The sequence below is a fragment of the Mesoplodon bidens genome, assembly GCF_964165515.1.
Source record: "Mesoplodon bidens genome assembly, chromosome: 4".
NCBI classification, from domain to species: Eukaryota; Metazoa; Chordata; class Mammalia; order Artiodactyla; family Ziphiidae; genus Mesoplodon; species Mesoplodon bidens.
In genome coordinates, this window is record NC_138160.1 from 108,485,041 (window position 1) to 108,501,084 (window position 16,044).

General features: G+C 35.6%; 1 protein-coding gene across 1 annotated transcript in view; it reads left to right on the top strand.

The window, feature by feature from the left end:
* SLC12A2 (solute carrier family 12 member 2) overlaps positions 1-16,044 on the top strand; it is a 110,688-nt gene that overhangs the window by 48,445 nt on the left and 46,199 nt on the right. The window contains exons 8-10 of the mRNA XM_081230459.1: positions 9,390-9,517; positions 9,614-9,698; positions 12,161-12,312. Coding sequence (XP_081086585.1) covers positions 9,390-9,517; positions 9,614-9,698; positions 12,161-12,312 — 365 coding nt within the window. The remainder of the gene's footprint in view (positions 1-9,389; positions 9,518-9,613; positions 9,699-12,160; positions 12,313-16,044) is intronic.

Here is a 16,044-nt window from a genome sequence, read left to right on the forward strand (position 1 = left end):
TGAATGTTTTCTACTTAAATTTTTTTACATTATAGATTTTTGAACATTTTTTTGCCACCTTTATTTCTAAAATTATAGTAGATGGTTATTTCTAAAAATATTCCTAATATGTATTTTCTGTTTATGGCTTTAATTGATTGTAAAATATCTGTAACTATCTGCTAGGCCATATTTTTCATTTCCTTTTTTTCAGATCCATCCTTATCTAGTATAGTAATAATTTATATTCTATTCAAATAGCACATCTGGGCTTATCTCAATCTGAGGTAAATAAATTTAAATACACTTTGGAATATGACTTTTCCTTTTTAGCAGTTGATACTGCTTGGCCTTCCTTTTATTAAGGTAGTGTCTGCAGTGAACAGGTTATGTTAATAAACTTGTCAGTTCAAATGACTACCTAATAGGGATATTCATTTTCTCCTTTTTCCTTTTTGATATGAGAAATATCTCCCTTTTGCCAAAGACTGGTGCCTCTGCTGTGATCTAGATCCCATTTCCTTTACTTTCTCAAAGGCATTTATCCTTTGGTAATTTACTTGCTTCCCTGCATCAAAACTGTCAGCTCTGTCTGTATAAGCTTACATACTTGCTCTAGTAATTCCCATCCTTGAAAATACTATCTCTGGTCTTTTATTCTCCAGTTACCACCTTACTTTCCAGGCCCCTTTCACAGACAAATATCTCAAATCCTTACCTCCCATTTATTGCTTGTTATTTCAAAAAAAAACTCAGACTTACAGACAACTTGAAAAATTAATACAATAAATTCCTTGGAGGCTTCCCTGGTGGTTCAGTGGTTAAGAGTCTGCCTGACAATGCGGGGCACAGGGTTCGATCCCTGGTCCAGGAAGATCCCACATGCCGAGGAGCAACTAAACCCGTGTGCCACAACTACTGAGCCTCTGCTCTAGAGCCCGCGAGCCACAACTACTGAAGCCCTTGTGCCTAGAGCCCGTGCTCCACAACAAAGAGAAGCCACCACAATGAGAAGCCCGCACACCGCAATAAAGAGTAGTCCCTCTTGCCGCAACTAGAGAGAGCCCACGTGCAGCAACAAAGACCCAATGCAGCCAAAAAACAAATAAATAAAAATAAATAAATTTATAGAAAAATAAATGAATTCCTTGCACCCTTTACCTACATTCACAAAAAAATTCACACTTTTATGTTCTTTTTTGCCACATTTGTTTTATCACTCATATCAAATTATTATTACTATGATTGCTAAACCTTTTGAGAGAAGTTGCAGAAATCATGACTTCTTACCTATAAATACTTAAGTGTGTATCTACTAAGGAAAAGGACAGTTCAGGAAGTTTAACTTTGGCATAATGTTATATATAACATATTTTTCATGTACAAATTTTTCCAACTCTTTCTTTCTTGCTTTCTTTTTTTTTTTTATTTGGTTGCGCTGGGTCTTAGTTGCGGCAGGCAGGCTCCTTAGTTGTGGCATGTGAACTCTTAGTTGCACCATGCATGTGGGATCTACCTCCCTGACCAGGAATCGAAACCGGGCCCCCTGCATTGGAAGCACAGAGTCTTAACCACTGCACCACCAGGGAAGTCCCTGCAACTGTTTCTATAAAGGTTATGTAGAGACTTTTTTTTTCCTGTTCCAGGATCCAGTCCATGATCCTGTATTGCATTCACTTGTCATGTCTCTTCAATCTCCTTTTTTAAAAACTACTTCTTTATATAATCTTCAGTCCCCTTTAATCTGAAACAGTGCCTTAGCCTTTTATTTATTTTTTTAACAACTTTATTGGAATATAATTGCTTTACAATGTTGTGTTAGTTTCTGCTGTATAACAAAGTGAATCAGCTATATGCATATATATATCCCCATATCCCCTCCGTCTTGTGCCTCCCTCCCCACCTCCTGATACCACCCCTCTAGGTGGTCACAAAGCACCGAGCTGATCTCCCTGTGCTATATGGCTGCTTCCCACTAGCTATCTACCTTACGTTTGGTAGTGTATATATGTCCATGCCTCTCTCTCGCTTTGTCACAGCTTACCCTTCCCCCTCCCCATATCCTCAAGTCCATTCTCAAGTAGGTCTGTGTCTTTATTCCTGTTTTACCCCTAGGTTCTTCATGACATTTTTTTTTCTTAAATTCCATATATATGTGTTAGCATACGGTATTTGTCTTTCTCTTTCTGACTTACTTCACTCTGTATGACAGACTCTAGGTCTATCCACCTCACTACAAATAGCTCAATTTTGTTTCTTTTTATGGCTGAGTAATATTCCATTGTATATATGTGCCACATCTTCTTTATCCGTTCATCGGATGATGGACACTTAGGTTGTTTCCATCTCCGGGCTATTGTAAATAGAGCTGCAATGAACATTTTGGTACATGACTCTTTTTGAATTATGGTTTTCTCAGGGTATATGCCCAGTAGTGGGATTTCTGGGTCATATGGTAGTTCTATTTGTAGTTTTATAAGGAACCTCCATACTGTTCTCCATAGTGGCTGTACCAATTCACATTCCCACCAGCAGTGCAAGAGTGTTCCCTTTTCTCCACACCCTCTCCAGCATTTATTGTTTGTAGATTTTTTGATGATGGCCATTCTGACCAGTGTGACGTGATACCTCATTGTAGTTTTGATTTGCATTTCTCTAATGATTAGTGATATTGAGTATCCTTTCATGTGTTTGTTGGCAGTCTGTATATCTTCTGTGGAGAAATGTCTATTTAGGTCTTCTGCCCATTTTTGGATTGGGTTGTTTGTTTTTTTGATACGGAGCTGCATGAGCTGCTTGTAAATTTTGGAGATTAATCCTTTTGTCAGTTGCTTCATTTGCAAATATTTTCTCCCATTCTGAGGGTTGTCTTTTCGGCTTGTTTACAGTTTCCTTTGCTGTGCAAAAGCTTTGAAGTTTCATTAGGTCCCATTTGTTTATTTTTGTTTTTATTTCCATTTCTCTAGGAGGTGGGTCAAAAAGGATCTTGTTGTGATTTATGTCATAGAGTGTTCTGCCTATGTTTTCCTCTAAGAGTTTGATAGTGTCTGACCTTATTACATTTAGGTCTTTAATCCATTTTGAGTTTATTTTTATGTATGGTGTCAGGGAGTGTTCTAATTTCATTCTTTAAATGTAGCTGTCCAGTTTTCCCAGCACCACTTATTGAAGAGGCTGTCTTTTCTCCATTGAATATTCTTGCCTCCTTTTTCAAAAATAAGGTGACCATATGTGCATGGGTTTATCTCTGGGCTTTCTATCCTGTTCCATTGATCTATATTTCTCTTTTTATGCCAGTACCATACTGTCTTGATTACTGTAGTTTTGTAGTATATTCTGAAGTCAGGGAGCCTGATTCCTCCAGCTCCATTTTTCTTTCTCAAGATTGCTTTGGCTATTCAGGGTCTTCTGTGTTTCCATACAAATTGTGAAATTTTTTGTTCTAGTACTGTGAAAAATGCTATTGTTAGTTTGATAGGGATTGCATTGAATCTGTAGATTGCTTTGGGTAGTAGAGTCATTTTCACAGTGTTGATTCTTCCAATCGAAGAACATGGTATACCTCTCCATCTGTTTGTATTATCTTTAATTTCTTTCATCAGTGTCTTATAGTTTTATGCATACATGTCTTTTTTCTCCCTAGGTAGATTTATTCCTAGGTATTTTATTCTTTTGGTTACAATGGTAACTGGGAGTGTTTCCTTAATTTCTCTTTCAGATTCTTCATCATTAGTGTATAGGAATGCAAGAGATTTCTGTACATTAATTTTGTATCCTGCTACTCTACCAAATTCATTGATTAGCTCTAGTGGTTTTCTGGTAGCATCTTTACGATTCTCTAGGTGTAGTATCATTTCATCTGCGAGCAGTCACATTTTCCCTTCTTCTTTTCCAATTTGGATTCCGTTTCTTTCTTTTTTGTCTCTGATTGCTGTGGCTAAAATTTCCAAATCTATGTTGAATGACAGTGGTGAGAGTGGGCAACCTTGTCTTGTTCCTGATCTTAGAGGAAATGGTTTCAGTTTTTCACCATTGAGAATGATGTTGGCTGTGGGTTTATCATGTGTAGCCTTTATTATGTTGAGATAAGTTCCCTCTGTGCTTACTTTTTGGAGAGTTTTTATCATAAATAGGTGTTGAATTTGTCGAAAGCTTTTTCTGCATCTATTTAGATGAGCATATGGTTTTTATCCTTCAGTTTGTTAATATGGTATATCACATTGATTGATTTGCATGTATTGAAGAATTCTTGCATTCCTGGGAGAAACCCTACTTGATCATGGTGTATGATCCTTTTAATGTGCTGTTGGATTCTGTTTGCTAGTATTTTGTTGAGGATTTTTGCATCTGTGTTTATCAGTGATATTGGCCTGTAGATCTTTTTCTTTGTGACATCTTTGTCTGGTTTTGGTATCAGGGTGATGGTGGCCTTGCAGAATGAGTTTGGGAGTGTTCCTCCCTCTGCTATATTTTGGAAGAGTTTGAGAAGGATAGGTGTTAGCTCTTCTCTTAATGTTTGGTAGAATTCGCCTGTGAAGCCATCTGTTCCTGGGCTTTTGTTTGTTGGAAGATTTTTAATCACAGTCTCAATATCAGTGCTTGTGATTGGTCTGTTCATATTTTCTTTCTTCTAGGTTCAGTCTCGGAACATTGTGCATTTCTAAGAATTTATCCATTTCTTTCAGGTTGTCCATTTTATTGGCATAGAGTTTCTTGTAGTAATCTCTCATGATCCTTTGTATTTCTGCAGTGTCAGTTGTTACTTTTCCTTTTTCATCTCTAATTCTGTTGATTTGAGTCTTCTCCCTTTTTTTCCTGATGAGTCTGGCTAATGGTTTACCAATTTTATCTTCTCAAAGAACCAGCTTTTAGTTTTATTGATCTTTGCTATTGTTTCTTCATTTCTCTTTCATTTATTTCTGATCTGATCCTTAAGATTTCTTTCTGTCTGCTACCTTTGGGGTTTTTTTTGTTCTTCTTTCTCTAAGTGCTGTAAGTGTGAGGTTAGGTTGTTTATTTGAGATGTTTCTTGTTTCTTGAGGTAGGATTGTATTGCTATAAACTTCCCTCTTAGAACTTCTTTCGCTGCATCTCATACGTTTTGCCTTGTCGTGTTTTCATTGTCATTTGTTTCTAGGTAGTTCTTTGATTTCCTCTTTATTTCTTCAGTGATCTCTTGGTGGTGTATTGTTTAGCCTCCATGTGTTTGTATTTTTAACAGTTTTTTTTTCCTGCAGTTGATATCTAGTCTTATAGTGTTGGGTCAGAAAAGATACTTGATATGATTTGTTTTATTAAATTTACCAAGGCTTGATTTGTGACCCAAGATATGGTCTATCCTGGAGAATGTTTCATGAGCTCTTGAGAAGAAAGTGTATTCTGTTGTTTTGGGATGGAATGTCCTATAAATATCAGTTAAGTCCATCTTGTTTAATGTCTCATTTAAAACTTGTGTTTGCTTATTTATTTTCATTTTGGATGATCAGTCCACTGGTGAAAGTGGGGTGTTAAAGTCCCCTACTATGATTGTGTCACTGTCAATTTCCCCTTTTATGGCTGTTGGCATTTGCCTTATGTATCGAGGTGCTCCTATGTTGGGTGCATAAATATTTACAATTTTTATATCTTCTTCTTGGATTGATCCCTTGATCATTATGTAGTGTCCTTCTTTGTCTCTTATAATAGGCTTTATTTTAAAGTCTATTTTGTCTGATATGAGAATTGCTACTCTAGCTTTCTTTTGATTTCCATTTGCATGGAATATCTTTTTCTATCCCCTCACTTTCAGTCTGCCTCGTCCCCAGGTCTGAAGTGGGTCTGTTGTAGACAGCATATATATGGGTCTTGTTTTTGTATCCATTCAGCCAGTCTGTGTCTTTTGGTTGGAGCATTGAATCCTTTTACATTTAAGGTAATTATCAATATGTAGGTTCCTATTACCATTTCTTAATTGTTTTGGTTTTGTTTTTGTAGGTCTTTTCCTTCTCTTGTGTTTCCTGCCTAGAAAAGTTCTTTTAGCATTTGTTGTAAATCTGGTTTGGTGGTCCTGAATTCTGTTAACTTTTGCTTGTCTGTAATGGTTTTAATTTCTTCATCAAATCTGAATGAGATCCTTGCTGGGTAGAGTATTCTTGTTTGTAGGTTTTTCCCTTTCATCACTTCACATATGTCCTGCCACTCCTTTCTGGCTTTCAGAGTTTCTGCTGAAAGATCAGCTGTTAACCTTATGGGGATTCCCTTGTATGTTATTTGTTGCTTTTCCCTTGATGCTTTTAATATATTTTCTTTGTAGTTAATTTTTGATAGTTTGATTAATATGTGTCTTGGCATGTTTCTCTTTGGGTTTATCCTGTGTGGGACTCTCTGTGCTTCCTGGACTTGATTGACTATTTCCTTTCCCATGTTAGGAAAGTTTTCGACTATAATCTCTTCAAATATTTTCTCAGACCCTTTCTTTTTCTCTTCTTCTTCTGGGACCCCTATAATTTGAACGTTTCTGTGTTTAATGTTGTCCCAGAGGCCTCTGAGACTGTCCTCAATTCTTTTCATTCTTTTTTCTTTTTTCTGCTCCCTGGCAGTTATTTCTACCATTTTATCTTCTAGCTCACTTATCTGTTCTTCTGCCTCAGTTATTCTATTGATTCCTTCTAGAGTACTTTTAATTTCAGTTATTGTGTTGTTCATCACTGTTTGTTTGCTCTTTAGTTCTTCTAGATCCTTGTTAAGTGTTTCTTGTATTTTCTCCATTCTGTTTCCGAGATTTGGGGTCATCTTTACTATCATTACTCTGAATTCTTTTTTCAGGTATGTTGCCTATTTCGTCTTCATTTATTTGGTCTTGTAGGTTTTTACCTTACTCCTTCATCTGTAACATATATTTTTGTCATTTCTTTTTTTTTTTTTTTTTTTTTTGATGGGTGGGTCTGTATTCCTGTCTTACTGGTTGTTTGGCCTGAGGCATCCAGCACTGGAGTTTGCAGGCAGTTGGATAGAGCTGGGTCTTGGTGCTGAGATTAGGACCTCTGGGAGGCCTCACTCTAATTAATATTGCCTGGGATCATAGGTTCTCTGTTAGTCCAGTGGTTTGGACTCAGAGCTCCCACCACAGGAGCTCGGGCCCGACCTCTGGCCTGGGAACCAGGATCCCACAAGCTGGTCACTAGGGATTCCTCCCGTCCCCTTAGGTGTCCATGGTCCCCCACCGGTGCCTGGTAGGTTCCCTAGTTGTGTAGATACATGATTTCCACATCCTCTTGGTCCGCTCAGCAGCCTTTTATTTTTCTTTCCCTACATTGACATTCTTCAAGAGTACAGGCCGTTTGTTTTTTTAGAAAGTCCCTCCAGTTGGTTTTGTTTGATTTCCATAGATTCACTTGTTCACTTTTGCCAAGAACCCTACATGAAGAGTCTGTCTTCAGAGCCTCACATCAGAAGACTCACATGATGTCAGTTTTCTCCATTACTGATGGTGTTAAATTTCATGACTTGGTGAAAGTGCTACCTGAGAGTTTTATCTATTGTTAGGTTGCCACTTTCTTCTTTGTAATTAATAAGTAGTTTGTGGAGAGATACTTTGAGACCGTGTGTAACTTATTCCCCATGTTACTTTCACCAAATGGTCTTATTTCATTCATTCTCAACCCCTATTAACTGGCTTCTGTTTGTCATGGTCCCAATAACATGTTGCTACATGCAGCATGCAGTTTTTTAGTCTTCTGACTCTCAGCAACATTATATTTAGTTGTCCCATTCTCCTTGAAATACTTTTCTTGTTTTATTTGATGTCAGATACTGTGTTCTAGTGAGTTCTTTTCTACCTAATTCACTGGTCACTGTATCTATTACTCCTGTTACCCCTTCTCTTCTTTCCATTCTCTAAATGTCAGAGTTGCACAGAGTGTTGTCCTGCATCTTCTAACTGTATTCTTTCCTTTGGCAATATCTTTTTTCATGGCTCAAAATGCTCTCAAGAGATTCACATGTTTCTATTCCTGCATCTCTCCTTTAAACTCCAGATATAGGTATACATTCAGTTGTTTATTTGATGTCCCTCCTACCTAACCGTTCTCAGACCTCTCCATCCTAGTAAGTGAAAGAAACCAGGATCTCAGTGTTTTCTACTTGCCCTCTTACTTACTAATCCTTCTCTAATCAGTACATTGTTCTCCCATCACTAGATTGAACCACTGCAGTACCTACCTCCTAATTGGTCTCCCTGCTTCAGATGCTGATGCTTTCAGTCCATTGTCCATGCAGCATCCACATAAGCATCATGTCAGTTGTGTGATTCTACACCCACCTTGGCATAGGACAAAATCTAAACTCCTATAAAATTAAAATTTGCATAATCTCACCCCTGCTGATCCCTTCCATCTCATTTCATCTCCCCCTTACTGTGAGGGCTTTGCATTCTTTTAGTTCTTTAAAATAGCTAAACTTTTTTCCTGTCTCAGGGCCTTTCTACATGTTGTTGGTTATTCCTGGTGTACTCTTTCTCCTAGAACATCACATGGCTGATTCCTGCTCAGTAAAGTCTCAGCTTAAGTGTTAGCTCCTTAGTTGTATCTCTTTAGCCTTCTGTAATCACACTGAATTAGATTGTCTCTGTTTCATTATTTATCACAACACCCTGTTTCCGTCAGTACATTTACTGTTATTTGCAATGACCTTTTTCTTAACTTATTTTGTAGCTCCTCATTGATACTCTTAAGTTCCATGAAGGTAGCTTGTTGCTGTTGGATCTCTCAGTACTTAGAGATACTGGATGGCTCCAGTACAGGACCTGGCACATGGTGTATACGCAAATATTGGATGGATGGATGGATGGATGGATGACTGTTAATTGGTTGTTTCAGTGTCAGGGCCTATCAGAATAGATGGAAACAGCAGGACTAGTTAAAGCTTTCATTATTGTTGAAATGGAAAGGACCTTTACCTGGTTTGTCTTAGCTACAAATTATCTGGATGCCTGATGAATAGCCTCAAAAGTCAAACAAGTCACCACTAGGAAACAGAGAAAGCTGTACAGATAGATAGAATATAAGTTGGATGTAAGGAAAAATGTGGTTCCAGGTTAGTTTTACGTCCCTTTTGTTCTTCTGCCTGCTTTCTTGCTTCTTTGACCTCTTGGAGAGATAACAATGAAGTTAGAGGTGCTTGAAACATAATTAGTAAGGTATAAAAAATAGTGGGGCATGAACCAGGTCAAATCATTTTGAATGTAAACCGTTTCCCTCATATAAGAAAAGAGAAACACCAATACATACTTGAATTAGGAAATATTCAAGAATTTACCAGTTACTTGAGCTGAAAAAAAGTCAGGGGTCTTAGATAAACACTTATTCTTAACCTAAATTATCATGGTCTAATCTGCTATCCATTAATTGCCAAAAATATTTTGTTCTCTACAGCTGAAATATTTAATGAGAACTTTGGGCCAGATTTTCAAGAGGAAGAGACCTTTTTTTCTGTGTTTGCCATCTTTTTTCCTGCCGCAACTGGTATTCTGGCTGGAGCAAATATCTCAGGTGATCTCGCAGTAAGTATTATAAAATGCTGTATCGATTTTATACAGAAAGTGATATACATATATTTATTTTTAAAGGTAGACTTAAAAAATATTCTTGTCTTCTAGGATCCTCAGTCAGCCATACCCAAAGGAACACTCTTAGCCATTTTAATTACTACGGTGGTTTACATAGGAATTGCAGTATCTGTAGGTAAATAACCTTACATTTGTTATGTGTTTCAGAAATTTAATGATGTACATACTATGAACATTCATTTTCATGACATTATATTTCTAACTTTTAAATTAAGAAATATCTCAATAAAAAGATGTGAAGTTTTGTATTTTCAAAAATACTTAAGTAAACTAGACATTATCTAAGTCACTAAATGCTCTAAGGTTTTTCCTCTAGGATTTCTATTAATTAGTGAGCTAGAAAGTTATGTAAAATCTTATCTGCAGATTCTTAAATTTCACTGAGATATATTTACAGAAAATGTAATTCATATGTAGAAGTAAATGCATTTTACTTTCTGAGCTTTACAAATTTTGGAATATTTTTGTTTATGATGGCTATTTTATATTTTTATGTAATCTTGTATGAAGATTGTTTCAAGGCTATTAAGAAATACCTGGCATTTTTTACCATAAAACCTAATTTCAATGCACAGGAGATACTACATCGAATAAAAAGTGTTATTAAGTTAATGAAAATGGTTTTAAGCCACTTTAATACATTCATGGAATCATTACATTTTAGAACTTGAAGAAAGGACTTAAGTGATCAGCCAGTCTCTAAATCTTTTATAGTTGAGGAAGTCCAAGGTCAGAGATTTTGTTACCAACCATATGATAATGGCACTTAAAAAAATTGTTTTCATGGCAAAGAGGGTTTTGGTGTTTTATTTATTTATAAGCAAATAAATAAATAATTTTAAAAGGCTATTTATAATAGGAGGTTCTTAACTGAAACATAGTACAGAAAAAAATTTAATAACTACTGATTTTACATATAATTTGCATATATTGACTGTAGATCTGTCTTGTCTTGAATTTAGTACACATTCATGAAAGTACATAGTTTACCCAGAAAACATATGTTTTTAAAATGTAAGCATTGTCTTTAATACCTAAATTCTAAAATTCAGGTTTTACAGTTAAAATTTTTAAGCATACTACAAGAATAAATCTTAGTCTAGTACTAATCAGAAGAATCACAAACTCCAAATTCATCAACTACAGAATATAAATTTTCCATATATTTGAGTAAGAAAATTTTTATTTTTGCCATATATTCAATCATGTGTTGGGAGGTGATGACAGAAATGTTTTTACAAACTGAGCTGCTAATTTGCATAAATGTAATTTTGAAATTTTACTAAACAAGAGTTAGAAATGCTAATAATATTGTCATGGTGGGCTATGTTAACATTTGAAAAAGTAACTCGATTACATTTATCATTGCAATGCATACATAAATTCCTGAAATTCATTTTGAAAAAAAATGAGTTACATTTATAAGCTTATTAGCAAAATATTTTTGTATTCCCCTAAAAGTTTCTAGCATGCTTGTATACAGGGATCCCCAACCCCCGGGTCGCAGACCGGTACTGGTCCGTGGCCCCTTAGGAACCAGGCCGCACAGCAGGAGGGGAGTGGCATGTGAATGAGCGAAGCTTCATCTGCCACTCCCCATCACACGCATTACTGCCTGAACCATCCACCACCACCCCACCCCACCCCTCACCATCCCCACCCCGTCCATGGAAAAATTGTCTTACACGAACCCAGTCCCTGGTACCAAAAAAATTGGGGACCGCTGTTTATATACATTATACATAAGCTAGCTGTGGAAAATTTACTTTTAATTTAAAAAATTATATAACTGATTATGTTTCATGGGAAATAATTTGTTATTGCAGGAAAACATTTCTGTTTTTATCTGATGCTCCAATAATGCTTGCCCTCATAGTCATTTCATTCTGTCTACACTAGGGCAACAGGAGTAGCCCTTTCTCCCTGATATTCAGTAGTGGAGTCAGTAAAGATCACTTCTACACTAGTAATTGTGTAACTAGCTCAAGCAGTGGAACCTTTTTTCCCCAGACAATTCTGATGGAGAACATCAAAATATGAAATATAAAAGCATAGCTGCTTTAAGGTTATATAGGGCTCTCTCTGTTCTGCCCTCAACCTCCAGTGGTTTCAGGAGTACCTTTAAGGAGATGGTTTTGCAAACACTGCTCTGAAAGTTCGAAGAAGAAATTTAAGAATGAAGAACTGTATACAGACTGTCTAGTCATTAAAAAAACTCTTCCTTTCAAAACTTAATTTTTGTTTTATTGTTTAGTTTTTGTTGTAATGCCTGTGATTTTTACCTCATATATGATGAGAAAGCATTGTTAAAGTGCTTCAAAAGTAAGAATATATGAACTGTAAGGAATGGTCATTACTGTTAGTCGTACGTTATTCCAAATAATTCTTAATACTGGGGACCATGATGCTTTCCAAATTCTGTTCCAGGTAAACCTTTCTTAATTGTAAATACAATGCATGCTATAATAAGCAAGTATATACAGTCAGCACTGTAATTTCTTTATGGGTGTATATAATTTTGAAATGAATGTAAGCTTTAGTGTGATTTTTTTGTCCTCATTGTCACTTGTGCTTCAGGTTCTTGTGTTGTTCGGGATGCTACGGGGAACGTTAATGACACTATTGTAACAGAGCTCACAAACTGTACTTCTGCAGCCTGCAAATTAAACTTTGACTTTTCATCTTGTGAAAGCAATCCTTGTTCCTATGGCCTAATGAACAACTTCCAGGTGAGCATCAAATTTATATTATACAGACATTCTGTGTTCATCTAGAGGTCAGACTGCTATCAACTCTGACCATTCAGAGTATAGCAAAAACTTAGAAGGGAGGATTGTTGTTACTTTATACCCAGATATCAATAAAGACTGTACGCAACTAATTGTGCAAACAGAAAAATATGAAAGAATGAAATCTGAGCCTGTTCAGGGGCAAAACGGCCCCAGAGGGCAACACTTTTATCATAAGGTATAAGATATAGTACATATATACAGTATACTGTTTCAGAAAGCAAGAAAGCATCTCACACATGGTCATAAGTGCTGGGTCTATTTTTGGATTCTCTGTTGTGTTCCATTGATCTTTGTGTCTGTCTCTCCACCAGTGCCATACTTTCTTGATTACTATAGTTGGTTGTAAGTCTTGAAATCGGGACTTGATTCCTCCTACTTTATTCTTTTTCAAAATTGTCTTAGCTATTTTAGTTCCTTTGCTTTTCCAAATAAATTTTAGAATAATCTGTGTTTATCTACAAAAAAGTCTTGTTGGAATTTTGATAGGAACTGCATTAAACTTGTACATGAATTTGGGGAGGATTGATAGATTTACTATGTTGAGTGTTCCAACCCATGAACACTTACATTTTTCCATTTATTTAGATCTTCTTTAATTTCTTTCATAAGTATTATGTAGTTTTCAGAATATCAGTCCTGTACATATTTTGTTAGACTTACATCTAAGTATTTCATTTTTATTTTGAGCAATTTAAATCCATACTAATTGAAATGAGTTCAGTTTTCTAATTTGAGGTTTCTCCATAATTGCTTTATATATGAATGCCCTTTTAAAAAAGTGTTGATTAGTATCAGTAATCTTATTTAATTAGATCTGGCTATCATATAGTGATGCTGTGTTAAACCACTATTGAACAACAGATTAATAAAATTATTTTAATGGATGCTTGGAAGTTTGTGAACTATTAAACGTATGAACTGTGTAAAGATTAGTATTACTGCTCAAGTATTTGGAGAATATCAGTTTTATTATTACCTCTATAAGGTACTGAAAGCAAAATGAAATTTTTGTAAAATTTATGGGTTTTAGATAGAAGAGGAAAAGGAATCACTAAAATTTGGAGGATATTTTGAGAGTTGCTTGATAAGCCTCAGGATGCTAGAAATAAAAGAACACAAAGGTATAAATTCAGGAGATTAAAACAAGATATTCTGTGGTAAATTTATAGAATAGATGGTACTGCTAATTCAAAGTGGAAAATAAAAATTTCGCTTCCTAGTGTTTCTCCAGTAATGTGTAAACATAATAAACAGAATAGTTGAGGATTTAATGTATTGCAGAACATTATATAGACATTTTATGTAGAATCTATGTATTTTACATTAAAACTATATAACTTAAATATTTAATGCCATTATTTGTATTTTCTTTTGTATAGTTTCAAGCAATTTACTGCACTTTCAGTGGTTAAAAATATTGAACTCAATTATGTAATAGAAGTTTGTTTTTTCTAGTCATAAGACTAGGCAAAATCGTAGGAATGAAAGAAAGTATTCATGTCCAGCTAATTATTCAGGCCAATTCGGACATTGATACTGTGTATGAAAGGCACAGATGTTGGTCTCTGCCCAGTGACTGAAAATGCCAATCAGATTTCTGTGTTGTTGCCTTGAAATACAAAAGTATGTTGTCTTTATCAAGTCTAAGTATGGACTCATTCAAGCAAAGTGTGAGAATTTGGTGTACGTAAGTTGCTTTTCCAATTTAAGTATATTAAAAAGAATACTTTGTAAAGCAATACAGAATGGGAAGAAAATCCTATAAAATTATCAATTGCTTGTCACTTGGAAAATGAAGAATGGTGAATAGAACATAACTGAGGAGCATGTAAGTGGAGACTCCATCATGAAATCTATACAAAGGCACGCTATATAATACTGTTTTGTATATAGTTGATAAATATATGCATATATAATAGGGTCACTTTATTATTCTTAAATGTTTAATTTTCTTTAGTTTTATGTTTCTTATATTTCTACACTTTAATGTCCTCTGAAACCTTTGACTCACGACTGCTTGATAAACAAAATGTGAGCGTCTTTGCTCTGTCAGAGCCTTTCATACCCAAACTTAAGTCCCACTGCTCCTATCCAGACTGAACTCCAGTCATTACGTGTTTGTATATGTATACATGCACACACTTACCCTACTCTGTTGCTTTATTTGGTGCTTCACTCTGCTTGGAATGCACTGGCTTTTTCTTTTTATATGTCCAAATCTGTCTGCTCTTCAAACCCAGTTCCATGAACGTTTTTAAATATTTATTTATTTATTGTTATTTATTTGGTTGCACCAGGTCTTAGTTGCAGCAGATGGGCTTCTTAGTTGCGGCTCGCCAGCTCCTTAGTTGTGGCACAAGAACTCTTAGTTGCAGCATGCATGTGGGATCTAGTTCCCTGACCAAGGATCGAACCCAGGCTCCCTGCATTGGAAGCGCAGAGTCCTATCCACTGCGCCACCAGGGAAGTCCCCATGAACGTTTTTTTGAACCCTAAATCGTCAACACACACACATTCCCCACGCAAAATCTCACCATTTGTTTTACTTGCCACTTTTTTAAAACTTTTTATTAGACTTTTGTCTTTTATCCCCCCCTTATTAAAGACCAGACCATCTTTTGTTTTTCATCTTTGTTTCCACTATATATTTTGGATAACACTGATGTTACTATTATTTGAATGCATTTCATTTACTTGCTACTCATATTTTACCATAAAATGGTGGGAAACACAAAGGTTATTGGATAAATATATAACTAGAAAACAGGAAACTTGGCAAATCATAGAAGCATAGTTTCTAGATGCTAAGCATGGAGCATTATTTATCTTAATTTAGAGGTGATGGAAGAAAAGGAAATGAATCTTTTCCTCAAAACATGAAAGGTGAAATGTTATGGTTGTATGTAATGTTGCTGGTGTCAGTTTTGGCTTAATCTACCAATGTATCATATTCTTTTTTCTCCCCTTTTTTCTTCATTTACCTCCTGCCTTTGTGCTTACTTAACTTTGAAGGCATTACAGACAGACATGGAATTTTGTATTATCTGATAAGTATATATAACAGAAATCAAGTCTGCTTATTTTTATCTTGGTCCACCTTATCTATCCTTTATAATCTCCTTCCCTAAGGACAGATTTGGCAATGCTAGATAATCTAGCATTAAATAATAACTGTAAACATAGTGATTATGAAAAATGTATCATGTGTATGTAACTACTAAATTGGTATTAAAAGGCTGAATAGAAAATCATCTTTTCAATGAGTTTTCTCTCCCGGAGATTCTCAGAGAAGTCAATGCTAATGTTTCTTAAAACTCTTAGGTATGTTCTTCAGGTTTAAACCTAAATCTTCTGAAAGATGCAGGGAGAGACATTTAAGTGAAACAAGGTGGTTTATGTATACATGAAATCAGACTTAGGTATTATGGCCAGGGATTGTGCCCAGAGCTAGTTTTACATCAGGCTTAATATTAAATTATAGGCAAGTGTATAATAAACAGCCTAAAACCTGATTTCCTTATCTCCTCGGTCTCAGTTGGCATGTTCTTTGTCGATATAAATGAGAGGTAAATCTCCACTAATGAAGTAATGAATCTAGATGGTGATCATCATTCGCTACTGGTAAAATTTATAATGCATAGATCAAGTTGACAGTACCTGAATCCATTA